We start from the raw sequence: 19,014 nt of genomic DNA, 5'->3' as shown, positions 1-19,014 counted from the left end.
AACAATGACTGGATTTCTGGTTATAGGCACCTACCTGACAGAATTTGCCAGCATGTCAGGAATATCACAGCCACGCTGCATCATGCTTGCTGTGCTAGAAGTCATAAATCAAATGATGTACTACATTCAATTTCTATATGGTATGGGTGTACATCAACAATTTTATTCAGTGTCTGGTTTTCTTAACATAACCAGCACAACCGACTGCACTCTTGCTACAATAAGGGCATTTAGCAAGAATAAAGTCACTTTTGTTAACTATAAGCAGTTACATTCCATTAACACACAACTCATCTATGATGCTAAGATGAGACTGACAAATGTCATCTCAATTACAGATGCCATTTGCAGATCGAGAGCAGAGAGTGCAGATGTTCTTTCTTATTCTTCCATTGCACTTGCACTCTGCCTGCAACGAGCGATCTGCTTCTTTGCCCAAGACATACATGGTGCAGCTGGTAGAGCTCATGGCATTCATGGCAGCAGTAAAATGTTGCCATTAAATGTATTTGTGCTTGTTGTTAACACCCACACTTAAGTCACCAAATAAAGGTTCTTTGCATGCCAATACTTCAGAGACAATAATTTTTTTCTTGCACTCTTCAACATTTTTGTTATTTGAATTAATTCTGTTGTTGTAATTATCTCACCTTAAAGGTAGATCTGTTCACTGTATGTATGAGGTTGATTAGCATGGTCCATACAGTATAAGAGTATTTCAGGATGGCAAACGTGCAAGTTTCTAGGCACGGTCACATACATTTACAAGATGACCGATTTATAAAAGTAAAAATGCATAGAAATGTGTATATGACAAGTTTTATATATCAATTTTTTTTGGAGTACGTATTTATCTGATTTCTGATGTGCACATTGCTTTCACAGTGGAATCCAAGCAGAGTTTTAAAAATAGAATCCTGTTTAGGTGCACACTAAGCCTTCAATGTTCAGGACCAATGAGACTTAGTTCCTATACCCTATCAGTGCAGAAAATGTCCTTTACATCGTGGATGTACATGGTAGTTTTTCTCTTCACAGGTTAAAATGGTTAAAAAGTCAGATAATGTTTTCAGATAACGTCTTACAGAGATAAACAATAATATGACTCAGTTTACCTTCAACACTTTTTAAAACATGACCAAACACTGAGTTTTTTTATATTGCTTCTATTAATTGATTAACTGCATTCTCATCCACCACAGTGTAAATAATGTTTAGAGTTTACTTCCAATAGGTCAGTGTTGCTCTGCAACTGCATGTAACACTTATCTGTACCAAACTGCACAGTGTTTGCACATTTCAGTAGATTACCCAAGCCTTGTTTTCTCTTATCTCACTGCCTCTTTAATATTTTCTGTTCCTCCAGCTTTGGTATCTTTTGGAAATTCCACAACTTTAATCACTATATCAGAGTCAACAGATTAGCAGACTGCTTTACCCCAGGTGTAGCATTCTTCTCTTATGTAATCTCTAACCTCTCTCACTCATGTATCCTGGAGAAACTATTGGTTAACAATTACAGGAATCTACTGGGATTTATTCAGACAGAGATCTTATCCCTTTTCTATATGAAGACACAATGGCAAGCAGCATAGTAAGTGGCTGCATTAATTCTATTTATTAAAACTACTGCTTTACACAGCAAAAAAAAAGATGTCTGAAAGACACAAGTAACATTACAGAACAAAGCGGAAAAAAAAACAGTGAAATACAAAGCTAAACATATATAAAGACAAAAACAACTGCATTTATCTGTTCTTAAAACCTACTGTAAGCTCCTGAACACTGTTCTATTCCTTCTTCAAAGCCACTGGAGCATACTACTTCTTTCAGGAATAGGTATGCATGCGTGACAAAGGCTGTACACATCTGTTTTTGGTGGTAATCAGACAATTTTTCCTTGACTTTAAAGATGGCAACCTCCCATTATTTCAAATACTGGCCAATAATTCAGTCCCTTTTTTAAATGTTACATTTTTATAATTTCAGAGAACTTTTTGTAAAGTGTGTCTTTTATGAGTAATGTAAGAAATGCCACACACTTTGTGTGCTTCATCTGACAATTTTCTGACTTTGTTCATATTTACACCAAGCTGGTAATTTCCTAAAAATTATATAATATCTTGTCCTGTGCCACTGCCAGGTTTACTCATCACCAAAAAACTCATGACCAGAATTGTACATCCATGCACTTGTGGAAGCAAAATATGACATAGGGCTCACATAGTCATCTTAGAAGTATAAAAGGGTTAATACACGTTGGAAACCTGTTCAAACATATCAGGAAACCAGGCAAAGGTCAAGTGAACAACAAAAACAAGAATATACTGGGAGCAGATTGATGTAATACACCAAATGTATGATAAGGGATCAGCAGATGTCCTGTAAACAATAAAACTGGACAGTTGTCACATACACTGAGGTTTCAAGGGTAATGTCTAAACTAAAAAATATTGAGGAACAAGGATATAAAGGAGAAAGACTTTTATTTAGGCTGGTTGTGATTTATGCTAAACACCTCATGTCTTTTAACCAATCAGACTAAGCATTAATCAGCATTGTTATGCAAGTTCAGTTATCTATGAGTCTGAGCTTCTGCTTTCATTCTGTGATCATTCTGACCATGCTGTAACAGACTACTTTTGAAGAATGCTCCCTCTAAGGCATTTTGCCAAGGAGTAATTAAAAGATACAATGAACAGTTTTTCTCTTGCCTGCTTTCTTTAAGTAAGATGTTGATTTCTACCACACACTTGAACCAGGAATTTATGGTTAGTTACTGAGAATTGAAAATTTATTTGTGCCTCCTACCTCTTTTACTAATTTTCATTAATTAAGCTGTACTAATGTGCTATTGTACACAAGGTAAAAGTGATATCACTACTTAAAAACTGGGTAAAACAAAATCACCTCTGAATTTTTCCATTAGCACATAAAAAGAATTTATGTGAAATTACCCCAGTGGGAGATTCATCTCTCCCACAACGCCTGAATGTAGCATAAGTCACACGCCCAGAACTGTCAAATTTCTGCATCATGACGTGCAGTGCACAATTGCCATCCATAATGTCTAGCCTTAAATGTAATGTTTGGAAGAGGAAGCGTATCAAATGTCTACTAAAAGTGTAAGTAAATTAAGTTATATGCTTTGTTTCAACCTCCTTCTCGATTGGCTTTTCAGAAAGGTCAAATATGGGGAAAATCTGCTAAACCTATGTAGTCTATTACAATTTTCCTAATTATACATGAGACAAAATTTTCTCTTGCTTCTTGAGGTCAAATCAAATTAACATTAATGAGGTCAAATCAAATTAACAACTTTCTAGTTACAATGTAATTCTTCTTTCTGAAGGGATTGCTACAACATACTTACTCAAGGTTTATAAATAGCTTTCACTTCATACAGCACTGTTGGTAAAATTCATGCAACACCATTTTTAGCCTTGAAGGCATTTAAGTGCTGCAAACTGCTATAAAGTAAAATTATGCCACAGACTCAGAAAAGGATATTTTACTAATAAAAACCAAAACACACCCTATGTCGTATGATTTTTCCAAACAAGTATAGACACCTCCCCTTTGTAGGGACACACTCTTTGCAGGTTTATCAAAAATATCCCCAAAGATGTGCATGTTCAGTTGACTGGCAAATCTAAATAGGCACAGTATGTGAGTGGACCTAGAGATGCCCTGCAGTCCAAGCTATGGGGATAGACTGCTGGACCCCAAAACCCTGAACTGTATTACATGGATATGTTTGGTTATTAGTCTTGTTGCAAGCAAAGCAGTAGCTTTTCAAACTTTAATATCTAAAAATCCAGCCACAGCAAGAGACAGTAGTACTAGATACAAAACATGTTGTGTTACTAATAATTTGTTCAGTTTTGAATTTAACAAAATGTATAAACTGTATATAGAGTAAAATTCTTTATTCTCCTGCAACTAAAAACACTGTTTCTTAAGCAAATGTTGCATGCCTAAGACAGATCAGTCATGATGAACTTATTATATTCTTAAACAGGAAGAATGCAGATCATTTACCTTGCACATTTGCTTAAACCAAAAAAAAGTAAGCCTACGTTAAACAAGCGGGAAAAGATGATACATGTAATAAACTGTGAGTGTCCCTTGAAATATTGTGAAGATTTATTTGGGGGCAGTCTAAATACCTTACTTCACTTCATATTGCGAATTTCCCTGGTATTTTAAAAATTATAGCAAATTGATTTAGTGAAAAGTTTGAACAAAAAGACACAAGCAGATTATAATACTACATAGTGTTTATTTTGCAGTTAGCTGGCATGTTAAAGTGACAGTTTACAATTTATGATGGTAAATGCTGTTGATTGTATGGCGTAAGCAGGGCAAAACTTTCATACAGTTGTAAATACTGCATAAGTCACCTATAAATTGACTCCTACTGAGCTCTTTTGTGCCCTCCAACTGTGACCATATTGTCAAAAATATATCAATAAATCTTTAAAAAAAATTATTATAATAATAATAATAATAATAATAATATTACAAACTCTCGTCGTCAATCCTCATGAAACTGATCATTTAAAAAAGGCTACTACCACATCCATTTCGATCAAAAACCACTTTGCAGACTGCACTGCCGGAAGCGAGTAGGATTTTAGCCTCTGTTAACAACTTGTATTAATTATTAATCCTAGAATATCTCTTAAAACCATCCCCCAAGTTTACAGGATGGTTCCTGTCGTAGCTGGCTGTGTTCGTTCAACAGTCAACAGATAAGAATTTTTTAAAAGCCTCCATGGGTGTGATAGTGAACACACCCAACCGCCGAGACAAGTTAAACGAGAACATGCCATTAAGGCTGTTAAATACAAATCATGATGATTGAAATCTAACGTTTTAACGTACTTGTTGTAATTAAGGTATTTTGCAAATACCATTAACCCTGTACGCAACTATATTTCAGAAAAGAGCCACGATTACAGTGGTACAAAAGTAATAGGTTTCGCAATATACGCGATACGCCTGCTGGCGTAAACCTGCTGAAGTTGTCGGTCCAGTTAAATTAGAAATTATGACAGCGGGGAGTGGCACTTCAGGATAAATGTTCACCTTGGAGCACCTCCAGTTACGCGATGAATTCCAGAAAATACTATATTCACCTGAAGGTACGCAGTTGCATCCTTGTAAATAAACATTTTAGACTACACAATGCTGAGGAAAAAAAGAAACGCATAATATACAATTCTTTTACTCATTCTTGCAAAACAGCGTCGTAGAATAGTGCGACGGCATTTACGAATGCACAATTTAGAAAGCGGTACATTTTATTTAACAAAAGATTCAAATTTTGTTTAATAAACAAAATGCATAAGGGAACACGATTCAGGAATGCGCAACGCGTTTAAGGAAAAGATAATATCATGTTAAAAGTGAACACTTAAAAAAATCAACTCTAATGTCAATATAAAATGATTTTTATACATAACAAGGGGTATCGTGCACGACTCTTATGCATTGTCTCCATACAGGAATGCTTCATCATATTTACAACGGAACGCCTACCATATTATAATCCTACATTTGTCGAGGATTATATACACAACTATATTACATACATCCTGAAAATGAACTGCACTCGGGGCAGAGAACACAACTGAAACACTTACCAAATCGAGAAAAAATACAATAGTCATAACCTAAAGTTGTACATAAACAGCACTAAATATATACCTGCAGCAACAAGCGCTTTTTCCAGGATAACACTTACCGCTAAAGAACCAGATGAAGAAGCGACAAAAATGCGAATGACCATTATTAATAATTAAATGATGTCGGGGTCTGTTCAGCAACGGAAAAGATTTCTTCTTAATTATCCAACTTGCCTGTGATAGCTGCAAAGTCACTATTTTGCGCTTTGTCAGTTACAGCTAGGTGCAAATGAAAGCGCTAACCTAAAGCTTTAGTATTATTATAATAACGCGCCCATCTGCGTTCATAGCTCTCTCCACCAGCAGGCACTAATGGGTTTCAGGGGAGCGTTGAAACCCGCCTTCTAAACTCCGCTTCGCACCAATAAACTTCAAGACCAGTGCATTATGGATGATGGGTTTTTTAAGGTTGGTGTGCATGTATGCCGCCGTTGTTGAAATGTCATTTCCAAAACTACAACTCCCAGCATAAGAAAAAAGATGACGTTACATTGACAAAATCCCTAAATACGAAAGCTATCAAAAATGGAAGTGAAGACAAACTAACCAGCTAAAACAGTACGAGTCTGTATCCGTGATGTAGGAATTACTAACTCATATCTGCGATAAAGTATTTATTTGTTTGTAACTAAATAACTCTGAATCAGCAAGTGGTATTAAATATTCACACTTGTTCGTTAGTTTATTTAATTTGAGTGTACGTTGAGGTAATATGCTTCCGTATTGAGGAGTCATGCCACTGTATTATTCAATCTCAGTGGGATGCAGAGACAGTGTGTTGTCGTTTAAGTGGGCATCTTAATTGGAATTAAGTTATTGGTTTTAATGGACTGTGTCATTATATTGAAAGTCTTATTCCATCTTTTATTCTAACGAGTCAGGTTTAATGTTTTACCAACGTAGAGATTACTTTGTGAATACATATCCGCTAAAAGATTTGTTGTGTTGGGAAATTTAACCACGTGCAAATAGTACAAGGTTTATCCGTTGACCTAGTTGTTTGCTCCATCGTTGACTTGCAGTTAGTAAAGTAAGAAACCTCAAGAATCCAGAATCTTACGAAATACGTATCAATGCATTTATTTTCTAAACAGGCTTTATCCTGAGCAGGGCTGTGGGGGAGCTAGATAAATCATAATTTCATAAATGATATATCAGTTGGAACTGTCATAAAATATATTTCGAGTTCATGATTGGAATTACATCTTGCAGCCCTCATGGCCCACCCATGAATGTTGCTCTTTTTTTTACTTGTATAATTATATTTTGAGCAGAAGTGTATCTGTCAGATTGAAAACCATGAGATTGACAGCAAGGCGACTGAGACATTTAGTACAAGTGTACAAAGGAACCCGTATAAACAGGAGGAACAAATTATGCAAAAGTTGTGTTCGTTGTCATGTAAACTAAATGTTAAAACATCAAAATATTCAAGAATTAAAAATGTACTGCAAAGATAATTACACAGTTTTTAAATGATCACAGCTTATCAGACCCCTGGAGGTTTCTTAACCCAAACTCAAGAACATACTCGTTCTACTCACCAGTGCATTATAGCTACTCAAGAATTGATTATTTTTTTATAGATAATAATTTCCTGCCTACGATTAAATCATGCAAATATGACACAATTGTTATCTCTGACCATGCCCCTCTAGTCTTGGAGCTAAAATCAATAAGCCCCTCGTACTCACCTCGCAGATGGCGTCTTAACCCTCTTTTATTGGCAGACGAGAACTGCACAGAATTTATATCCAAACAAATCAGCTTCTTCCTAGAGACAAACACGTCTACAGAGGTTTCTGCAGGAACACTCTGGGAAACTCTAAAGGCCTTCCTAAGAGGCCAGATTATTTCATATCTTTCCCATAGAAATAAATTAGAAACCAAGAAAGTGTCAGAGCTAAGAAATGAAATTACTAGAATAGATGAAGAACAAGCCAGGCGTCCAAGTGAAGCTCTTCACAGGAAAAGGCAGGCCTTGCATACAGAACTTAACATCTTAACAACTAAAGAAACTGAACAACTTATTTATAAGTCTAGACAGCATTACTATGAACACGGAGAAAAAAGCTAATAAGCTTTTAGCTCAACAAATTCATAAACAAGAAGTTCACAATGCAATACCAGTAATCACCAACAAGAATGGAGAAGAAATCATCGACCATAATAAAATAATGCACACATTTAGAGATTACTATAAGTCTTTATATTCCACTGAGCCCAAAGAAGACAACACGCAATCTAATGCATTTCTGGATAATTCACAAATACCACAAATAGATGCTTTAAGTGCTGAGGAACTAGATAAACCTCTAACGCTAACAGAATTACTAGACGCTATAAAGTCACTACAAAGCGGGAAATCATCAGGCCCTGATGGTTACCCCGTAGAGTTTTATAAGAAATTCTCCACTCAGCTAGCTCCACTCTTATTGGTAACATTTACAGAAGCTAAAGACCACCAAATACTACCTCAAACATTTCGACAAGCATTAATCACCGTCTTTCCTAAACAAAATAAGGACTTGTTACAATGTGCATCATATAGACCAATTTCACTCCTGAATAATGATGTTAAGATACTCTCAAAAATCCTAGCTAGAAGGATGGAGAAAGTGCTGCCCTCGGTAATATCACAAGATCAAACTGGATTTATTAAAGGCCGACATCTATCTTCAAATCTCCGACGCTTGTTTAATGTTATATATTCACCAGCAAAATCAAACACCCCAGAGATATTACTATCATTAGACGCAGAAAAGGCATTTGACATGATCGAATGGAATTACCTTTTCACTGCATTGGAGAAATTTGGGTTTGGCCCGAATATTTGTGCTTGGATTAAACTACTGTATACCAGTCCAGAAGCTTCAGTTTGTATTAATAAAATTTGCTCAGACTACTTTAAACTAGAACGTGGTACCAGACAAGGATGTCCCTTGTCGCCACTGTTGTTTGCAATCGCTATTGAACCACTGGCGGTTCACTGCCGAAATTCTCATCAGATAAAGGGGATTGTCAGAGAAGGACTGGAACAGAAAATTTCTCTATATGCAGATGATATGGTCTTATATATATCGGACCCAGAAAACACTGTCCCTGCTGTTTTAACAGCACTAACAGAATTTCAAAAGATATCTGGTCTTAGAATTAATCTGAATAAAAGTATACTCTTTCCAGTGAACTCACAAGCATATAATATTAAATTAGACACCCTACCTTTTACCATAGCAGACCAGTTTAAATACCTAGGGGTAAATATCACAAGTAAACATAAAGCTCTTTATCAACAAAATTTTGGCGTCTGTATGGAAAAAATTAAGTAAGACTTGCATAGATGGTCAACCCTTCATCTCACTCTAGCCGGAAGAATTAACAGTGTTAAGATGAATATCCTTCCTAAACTTCTCTTTTTATTTCAAAACATTTCAATATATATCAATAAATCGTTTTTTAAACAGTTAGATTCAATAATAACCTCATTCATTTGGAACTCAAAACACCCACGTATCCGAAGAGCGACCCTACAAAGACCTCAGGCAGAAGGTGGCATGGCTTTACCTAATTTTCAGTTTTATTACTGGGCAGCAAACATACAAGCCATAAAAACCTGGACACAAATAAATGCACATACACAGGCTTGGTCTGCAATAGAAGTAAAATCCTGTAGTACTTCTTTATATTCCCTGCTTTGCTCTCCAATAAATGAAAGTTATCGCAAATATACTAATAACCCAATTGTGCTTTACTCACTCAGAATATGGAACCAAATTAGGAAGCATTTTAAGATGGAAAATCTTTTATCAGTGGCACCTTTGCAAGGGAACCACCTCTTTCAACCTTCGCAAGTATATCCAGTTTTTAATACCTGGAAAAGTTTTGGGATTAAAATGCTCAGAGATCTTTATATAGACAACATATTTACATCTTTTGAACAATTACGTTCAAAATTTAACCTCCCAGCTACACATTTCTTTTACTATCTTCAAATTAGAAATTTTGTTAAACAGAAATTGCCCGATTTCCCCCACCTTGCACCCTCCACAATGCTGGAAAAAATACTGCTCAATTCCGAGGAAACAAACACTATTTCCGCAATATATAAAATCTTATTAGAGTCCCTACCTTTCAAAGATCCAAGAGGACATTGGGAAGAAGATCTCTTAATCAATATATCAGAAAAGGAGTGGAAGGTAGCAAAGCAGAGAATTCACTCGAGTTCTATATGCGCAAAGCATAGAATTATTCAACTAAAAATTATATATCGAGCTCATCTGTCTCGCTTAAAACTGTCCAAAATGTTTCCAGGCCAGGATCCAACCTGCGAGCGCTGCAACCAAGCTCCTGCCTCACTGGGTCACATGTTCTGGGCCTGCACCAAACTAACATCATTTTGGACAAAAATTTTTAAGTGCCTCTCAGACAGCCTTAGTATCACAATCCCTCCTAACCCACTAACAGCTGTGTTTGGTGTCCTTCCAGATGGACTTGAATTGGAGAAGGACAAACAAACGGTGATTGCATTCACTACACTCTTGGCACGCAGACTTATTTTGTTAAATTGGAAGAATCCTAATTCTCCTCTTATAAGTCAGTGGGAAACTGATGTTTTATATTATTTGAAATTGGAAAAAATCAAATTTTCAGTTAGAGGATCTGTACAAAATTTTTTCAAAACTTGGCAGGATTTAATCAATATTATTTTAGAATAAGAGAATTAACTATTATTGTATTTAACTCCCTTCTCCATCTCTTATTTATATAGATATTTACTTCTCCCCTTCTTTTGTCTAATGTTGCCTTATTAAAAAGCTTAAAGAAATTTTCCTTTAGCTAAGCTCTCCTTCTCAGGGATGGGGTTTGATTTGTTTTCAAATTTGTTGGGTTATAAATGGATCTGTTTGTATGGAATGATTACAATGAAAATTAATAAAATAAAAATATAAAAAAAAAAAAAAAAAAAAGAATTAAAAATGTACATACTGTATAATCTTGGCAAATTCCAAAAGTAGCCAATTACTAAATGACAAACTGAAAACTCATTTGCATCCCACAAATTCAAAGAAACGTATCAGTTGCTGTATTCACCTGATGGTCAGAAATCTACATCTTTAGACTAGTTTATATGGACTGTGCTCAGGTGTACTGTAATATAGGATGTCCAGCTGCAACTCGACCTTCAGGAAAAGTGGGTTTGGAAGATGGAAGAATGGATGGAGTGTCTTTTTTGAATGTAGTAGAATAATCAGCTGCTTATAATCAGTGTACAAATGGCTTGGTGCAATTTTTCAGATTCCCGAGTTTAAGGATTTTTATATCAGACATGAGGAGTGATTATTATGAGACTATCATCCACAGGCACCCTGATGCTAGACACCATCCCTTGATCAGATGACCTCAGGTTCAGTGGAATAAAAGGGACGGTGTGAGTCTGTGAGATGACAGGGTCATTTTGCCTTGTAGCATTTTTATGCACTTATTTTTACTTGCTCCATGTTTCATATGTGGAGGAAGTATTGTTTTAATGAAAAAATCTGCTTCAAGTTTTCAAAGGAAAACATTTTTTGATACTTCTATAATGTTTTGAGCATTTTTAAAAGATGTACAGTATATCTGTGTTTCTGTGGCGAAAGGACCAATTCCTATTAAACGTTGTGGATAACTTGAACTCATTAATCTTTAAAATTGATTTGGTTTTGGGTTAATTCCATCTTTCAGATCCAAACTTTTAAAGTCTGTAGCAATAGCAACAACAGTTGACCAATTGTTCAGTGCTTCACAAAATTTGCCATATGCATTTAGAACTTTGAAAGAAAGACTTGTGTGAATTTTGAGTTCAGTACTAAGCTCAGGCTGTTAAGATTTTAAAATTCAAATTTTTCAAACATACTATTCACAGCAACTGAACTCAAATTTCAAAAAAACGCTAATTACATTTTATGTGACAGAAACTTGCTTTTTCTACTTTAAGTTTTATATGTGCAGCTTTAAGTTTGTGAGTTTGGAGGGCCACTATCACAAAACCACCCCAGCTCCTTCTCCTGTAATTATTTTACATTTCGAATAGTAGTCTCAGTAGTCCATCTCCATGACCACTCCAGATTACTCCCATGGTCAAGCTTCTACAGGAAACACTTTTGTAGCAGTCCTCTGGGCTTGTCAGTACCTTTCAACCAAGTCAGGAAATCCCACAGAAAGCATTTACCAAAAGACCACCTTCTTCAGTCTGACAGATTCCTTTACCTCTGTTGTCCGCTATTGGGTGCTAGGGTTTCCACCATCTGCCTTAAGGCCACAGCTTTTAGAAGCTGCTTCCATAATTGAAGTCTTGAACAAGGTCCATTCAGACTCAATGCCCCTGTCTTTACTCAGCATATGGGACGTTCTCTTGGAGGTACTCTAGAAGGTGAACTCATCATGAACGGAAGCCTCAACCAGTCATTCCCAGGACATCCTAACTGCTTCTTTAGTATTCCCGAGTCACTACCAAGTGGTGATTAGTTAACAGCTCTATCCCATGTTCACAAGAGTGTCCAAAACATATGGCCTCTGGTCAGGCAAAATAAATACAAAGTCTGTCAGTGACATTTGACCATGGTGTTTTGGTACACTTATAAGCCTCCTCAGGTTTGAGCAGGGTGTTTGTTATGGACATTCACAATGGGCATACCCTTCTGTTGGATGGGGGATCCCATCACTGTTGCTGAAACTACTATGGTGGCCCGAGGAGATCCGAACAGAGATGTTTCAAGCAGTTACCATTGTTGGGATATTGTAGTTAATACGTCTATTCAGTGTCATGGTGGTCCACATACAGTTAGGTCCATAAATATTTGGACACAGACAACTTTTTTCTAATTTTGGTCCTGTACATTACCACAATGAATTTTAAATGAAACAACTCAGATGCAGTTGAAGTGCAGACTTTCAGCTTTAATTCAGTGGGGTGAACAAAATGATTGCATAAAAATGTGAGGCAACTAAAGCATTTTTTTAACACAATCCCTTCATTTCTGGGGCTCAAAAGTAATTGGACAATTGACTCAAAGGCTATTTCATGGGCAGGTGTGGGCAAGTCCGTCGTTATGTCATTATCAATTAAGCAGTGTGACAGATAGGGGGCGCTCTCGTTCCCTTCAACCCTCGGATCAATCATCAGACACCAGGTAAAAGTCCAAATAATGGTTTATTTACAATAACAATGTGCACAAAGCACCTACACTCCACAATACTCAATAAATCAATATTCTAAACAATAATCAATAATCAAACAATCCTCCACTCTCCCAGACGCGTTGCCACCCTTTCACCCAGCTCAAACTCTTCTTCTTCATCCCGGAAGTACGTCATTCCTTCTGTCGCTGTGACTAAGACGTACTTCCAGGTTATAGTGCACGCATGAGTCTCTGGGCCTCCCTGCAGTGTCCTCTGTTGGCCCCCAAGGTATCCAGTAGGGCTGTAAAGGAAAACTCCACTGTCCATGATTCTCTGCTGGTATTCGGGGCACCTCCATGGTGCAGGGAGAGCTCCACCTGGCTGCCTGGGGGTACTGGCCAGGATGAACGGCTGGCCATATATCACAGCAGATAAAAGGCCTGGAGTTGATTTGAGGTGTGGTGCTTGCATGTGGAAGATTTTGCTATGAAAAGACAACATGCGGTCAAAGGAGCTCTCCATGCAGGTGAAAGAAGCCATCCTTAAGCTGTGAAAACAGAAAAAACCCATCCGAGAAATTGGTACAATATTACGAGTGGCAAAATCTGCAGTTTGGTACATCCTGAGAAAGAAAGCAAGCACTGGTGAACTCAGCAACGCAAAAAGACCTGGACGTCCACGGAAGACAACAGTGGTGGATGATCGCAGAATCATTTCCATGGTGAAGAGAACCCCCTTCACAACAGCCAACCAAGTGAACAACACTCTCCAGGGGGTAGGTGTATCGATATCCAAGCCTACCATAAAGAGAAGACTGCATGATAGTAAATACAGAGGGTGCACTGCAAGGTGCAAGCCACTCATAAGCCTCAAGAATAGAAAGGCTAGATTGGACTTTGCTAAAGAACATCTAAAAAAGCCAGCACAGTTCTGGAAAAACATTCTTTGGACAGATGAAACCAAGATCCACCTCTACCAGAATGATGGCAAGAAAAAAGTATGGAGAAGGCGTGGAACAGCTCATTATCCAAAGCATACCACATTATCTGTAAAACACGGTGGAGGCAGTGTGATGGCTTGGGCGTGCATGGCTGCCGGTGGCACTGGGACACTAGTGTTTATTGATGATGTGACACAGGACAGAAGCAGCCGAATGAATTCTGAGGTGTTCAGAGACATACTGTCTGCTCAAATCCAGCTAAATGCAGTCAAATTGATTGGGTGGTGTTTCATGATACAGCCGGACAATGACCCAAAACATATAGCCAAAGCAACCCAGGAGTTTATTAAAGCAAAGAATTGGAAAATTCTTGAATGGCCAAGTCAGTCACCTGATCTTAACCCAATTGAGCATGCATTTCACTTGTTGAAGACTAAACTTTGGACAGAAAGGCCAACAAACAAACAGCAACAGAAAGCCGCTGCAGTAAAGGCCTGACAGAGCATTAAAAAGGAGGAAACCCAGCATCTGGTGATGTCCATGAGTTCAAGACTTCAGGCTGTCATTGCCAGCAAATGGTTTTCAACCAAGTATTAGAAATGAACATTTTATTTCCAGTTATTTAACTTGTCCAATTACTTTTGAGCCCCTGAAATGAAGGGATTGTGTTAAAAAATGCTTTAGTTGCCTCACATTTTTATGCAATTGTTTTGTTCACCCCACTGAATTAAAGCTGAAAGTCTGTACTTCAACTGCATCTGAGTTGTTTCATTTAAAATTCATTGTGGTAATGTACAAAACCAAAATTAGAAAAAAGTTGTCTTTGTCCAAATATTTATGGACCTAACTGTATTTAGGAAAAGTGTTCCTACTACAGTTCCCAACAGGGCTGATCTTGCGTGTTATTTGTTACATATATGAACACAATGTGAGCTGTTAGAATTCTCAGTATTAATTTGAATTTGTTCACTATAGATGTTGGACTCTGTTAAGGCTGTGTCTTGTCACTGCTCTAGTTTGTGGTATGGACAGGATATCAAGGCTCAGCCAATGATGTGAGAGTGTCCAGTTGGGGAAGTTAGGGATAACAATGATGCCTAAAAACACCACCTTTCTGTGCAGTCAGTTTATATGACAGATTGGCTGAAAGGGGTGGGAATTGTTTCAGAAGTCACAGGTGGGTGGGATTGCCCTCACTGGGCATCTTCTCTGTCCTGTGGAAAAAGGACAGAATACCAGTAGCAACAGCTCCCCCTCTCGTTCCAGAGTGGCATTGCTTACCTCAGTTGAACTTGTCTGGGGACCCCAGACACACATGCATAACAGAGTTAATTAAAAATTCACAAAGTTAAAAGTGAATTGATATATTAATTAGAGGTTCAAAGTTAAGCAAAAATGAGAGTCCAAATATTTCATATGGTTAGTTACAGAAATAAGCTATGGATTAAAAAAATGAATAGATTTTCCATTATAATGGGCTAAATGTGAAAAATATACCAAGTGGTCTTGTATCTTTCATATACAGTATTTTGGTAAACTCATGCTATATACTGTACTCATGCTGTAAATATGAAGAAGGTCATGTGCTAGCTACATGCAGTTTTTTGTATTTCATTTTAGTGTTTAATGTAACAACAGCTGCTCATCTTTGCTTTGTTATCAACTTTCAATTTAGAGGTTGGTTAAAAGAGACAGAAATATGTTAAAAACACAGGTCTACCTACCTGTTGCAACTGTACTTTTTCATTGCATTTTATTCCATATACAGTGGTGGGTATTAAAATTGCAACAGATAATTTGACTCTGACTCTCTGAAGTTCCTGTGTTCGCCTGCAGGTATATAATAGAGAATTCAGCTTGGTACATTGTGGGCATCGGCAGTCATCGTTAATTCCTCATCTGTCAAAGAACATTGTCAACACTGTAGTATAACATCATATTCTCAAACCCACTTAATCCAATCCAGTATTGCAAGGGGCCATATGCTATCCTGGCAGCACTAGGTGCAAGGCATAAAATACCCCTGGACAGGTACCAGTCTATTACAGGACCAGTTCATTTAGGTACCTGCAGTCATACAAAGCCTATTTGGAATCACCAGGTAACCTAACCTGTACATCTTTAGAGATGAAGGAAGAAAACTAGAGTATCTTAAGAAAAGCCCATGTACATGTGGACAGAATGCAAACTCAATATGAGTATGGCACAGGTGTTGGATATGAACCCAGGACACTGTATCTGAGAGGCAGTAATGTTATCCACTGTACCAATACAAAATTGTTTAACTGAATATTTGATGAAACTTGCTTATAGAATGATTTGAAGCTGCTCATAAAGTGACATTTTCCAGTCAGACAAAGAAACACACTTCAAAAAAAGGTTACACACATTATGAAGGATGATCTGGAGCAAAGTTGCTCAAATGTACTGAATCTAATTAACTTAATGACAGTGCACACAATTTCTCTATTACAGATGATGACCACTAAAGTGCTTTGAAAGCAAATTGCAAAAGGCCTGTTCCAATGTTGGCAGCAAATGCTACAGGTAAGACTTTATTGTCACATCTTTTTGAACACTATATAAAGAAAACTAACTTCTGTAACAAAGTTTAAATTGTAACTTTGTGAAGCTGTTTCAAATACCATTTTCTGACTGAGATATAGAAAAAATGTACTTGATTAATTGATATCAGTCAATCCCAGAAGGAACTCTCACACTCTAGTTTGAGAAGCTCCTACATTTATTTATTTTATGTAATATGTGGCACAGTGGTTAGCATTGCTGCTTTAGAAATCCAGCATCCTTGGTTTGAATCCCATGTCCAGATGCTGTTTGACTAGAGTTTACACATTCTTCCCATGTCTTCATGGGTTTACTTTGGGATGCTCCAGGTGTCCTCCAATATGCCCAAGGATGTGCAGGTTAGTTTATGTGATAATTCCAGATTGTCTGCATTTGCATTGGTAGATCCTGCACTGATTGGCATCCTGTCCAAGGTTTCTTCCTATTTTACACTCAGTGTTTGCAGGATTTAATTACAACATAATATTTATTATGTATTTCTTCTGCTTGGTAGCTCCCTGTTATTTATTGTTTCCCAAGTTGGTCAGTGCTTCTTTTGATTTTGTAGTTGTTACTGTTTTTTTTTTAAATTTGATATACTTTGTTAATCCCTGTGAGGAAATTGTCTTTTCACATAACCTTTAGAGGTCAGAGCGCAGGTTCAGGCATTGTACAGCGCCCCTGGAGCAATTTTCAGGTTAAGGTTCTTGCTTAATGGCCCAATGGAACAGGACCCCTTCTGCAAGTAACAGGTTTTGAACCTTCAACATTCCAGACACCAGCACAGATCCTTAGCCAAAGAGCCACCTCTCCAATGTCAGCATTTGTTGACATGTGTTTACACAATGTGTTTTACGAAAAGGAACATATGACAAACTTAAATACCTTTCAGTACTGCTGTACCTTAAAATTATTCAGCTGTTATACCATTTGTCATATTTAAGCACCTTACATGCTGGGAATTGTAAGTATTTGATTAGTAAATTAAATATGCGAGTCATACAGTCCTACATCTCCTCCAAAAAAAGCAGAGATTAGTAAGAAAATAATTATAACAATTGCAAAAGCTAAAACCTTCATGCCTCTGATTAATATTTTAGTGAACAGTCTCTGTCAGCTGTAGCAGACAGTGATAATTTTAATACATTTCTTAATCTTTGCACATAGTAAAGGAGTAAACCAAATCATGCTATGTCAAGTTAGTGGAAAACAATGGCAAAGAGTAATTTTGAGGTCATGTCATAGATTTTAAATGGGGAAAAGGACAGGATTACAACTGTGCCATTCATACATATCTAGTTTTTTTCATTTTAATCCACTATACCCTCTGAAAGTATGATTTCTCTTTAAATATAAACTTTTTTCCTAGTTTTACTTTTCTGGCAGAGAGTATCAGGATTTGATCCACTTTTTTATATATTCTGGCCCATTCCTACTTCCATTAATCCTGACAAGATTATCAGTCACTGATGTTGAAATGTGTGCACAAAACATGATGATACCACCAGAATCTTTTCAGATGTGACCTGTCTGCTGTGTAGGGGTTGATTTGCCCTGTGCTATAAAAATCAAATTTAGTCTCTTGAGGTTACAATCCTTTGCACCACATTGTTGCATTTTCCTTTGGGTGGATGAATGTCTTGCCTATAGCATGTGGCTACTTAAACTCCGAGTGCTCAGGTAGACTCATTGCAGAATATTAAATACAGTAAGGTCCAGTACAAGGGAAACAGCTGTGCCTTAGGAAGTGTTTCCCATGAAACTAAAAAAATCATGTATTGTGTTGAACTTGTGCCTGTATCTGTCTGTTTCAGGTTTGGGGAGCTGGACCACTCCTTCATGCCACAATGCACAGTGTCTTCAACTTTTTAGCAAATGTTATGCCAGTAATCTATTAGCTGCCAAGAACTGGGTAAAGGCAGACTAGGCCCAATTCCTTTTTTATTTCAATTCTATTTTTTTTTTTAAGGTTTACAGAGTTCATGATTATTTTGTGCTCTCTTTCTTGGACCTGGACTGACCTAGTTAAGATTCAAAAAAGCCCTGATGATGGGGTACAACCCTTATGATCCTGTACAAGACATGACAGTCCCTGAAGCTTTATTCATGCCATTTTTAAAACTCTGTAGTCATTTTCATTTGCTATGTTGTGTGAAATACTGTTTTTACAAAAAGATTAATGTACCCTCTCTGATAAAGTTCAATTTGAACTGGAAACTTGTATCTGTAATGAAGTGTTTAAAGCATATGAATAGCAAACAAGCTGATAGAAAAGTCACCCAGGAGGAAAAAATTCATTAAAAAAATAAAAAAAGCACCAACTGTGTGATTAGTTTGTCAATAATTTCTTCATAGTTTTTGTTATGTTATTACACTGTATGGCAAAACGTATGTAGACAACCCTCCAAATTGAGTTCACATGTTTTAGCTGCACCCATTGTTAGCAAATACATAAACTCAAGCAAATGGCTGTGCAGTTTCCATTGATAAACATTGGCAGTAGAATAGGTCTTAAGCTCAGTGTCTTTATAAACATGGAACTGTCATAAATTGCCACCTTTGCCACAATTCAGTATGTGAAATTTCTGCACTGCTAGATTTGCCCTAGTCAATTATAAGTACCATTATAGTGAAGTGGAAGTGTCTGGGAGCAACAACATC

General features: G+C 37.0%; 1 protein-coding gene and 1 long non-coding RNA gene across 3 annotated transcripts in view; one reads left to right on the top strand and one right to left on the bottom strand.

Annotated features, from left to right (window-relative positions):
• Nucleotides 1-6,046, bottom strand: part of sh3bgrl2 (SH3 domain binding glutamate-rich protein like 2) — a 51,566-nt gene extending 45,520 nt beyond the window's left edge. Inside the window, exon 1 of one of the 2 annotated variants that reach the window (XM_028797725.2) lies at nucleotides 5,750-6,046. In XM_028797725.2, coding sequence (XP_028653558.1) covers nucleotides 5,750-5,794 — 45 coding nt within the window. In that variant the 5' untranslated portion in view covers nucleotides 5,795-6,046. The remainder of the gene's footprint in view (nucleotides 1-5,749) is intronic. The other variant, XM_028797724.2, reaches the window with a different exon arrangement.
• On the top strand, nucleotides 5,021-18,735 carry LOC114648602 (uncharacterized). Its single transcript, XR_003715725.2, has 3 exons — nucleotides 5,021-5,147; nucleotides 16,264-16,335; nucleotides 18,168-18,735. It is a non-coding gene; the product is annotated as an uncharacterized LOC114648602 (long non-coding RNA).
• Nucleotides 18,736-19,014: the final 279 nt, after the last annotated feature.

Source organism: Erpetoichthys calabaricus, chromosome 3 (assembly GCF_900747795.2).
Source record: "Erpetoichthys calabaricus chromosome 3, fErpCal1.3, whole genome shotgun sequence".
Lineage (NCBI taxonomy): Eukaryota > Metazoa > Chordata > Cladistia > Polypteriformes > Polypteridae > Erpetoichthys > Erpetoichthys calabaricus.
This window is presented reverse-complemented; position numbering and strand designations above follow the sequence as displayed.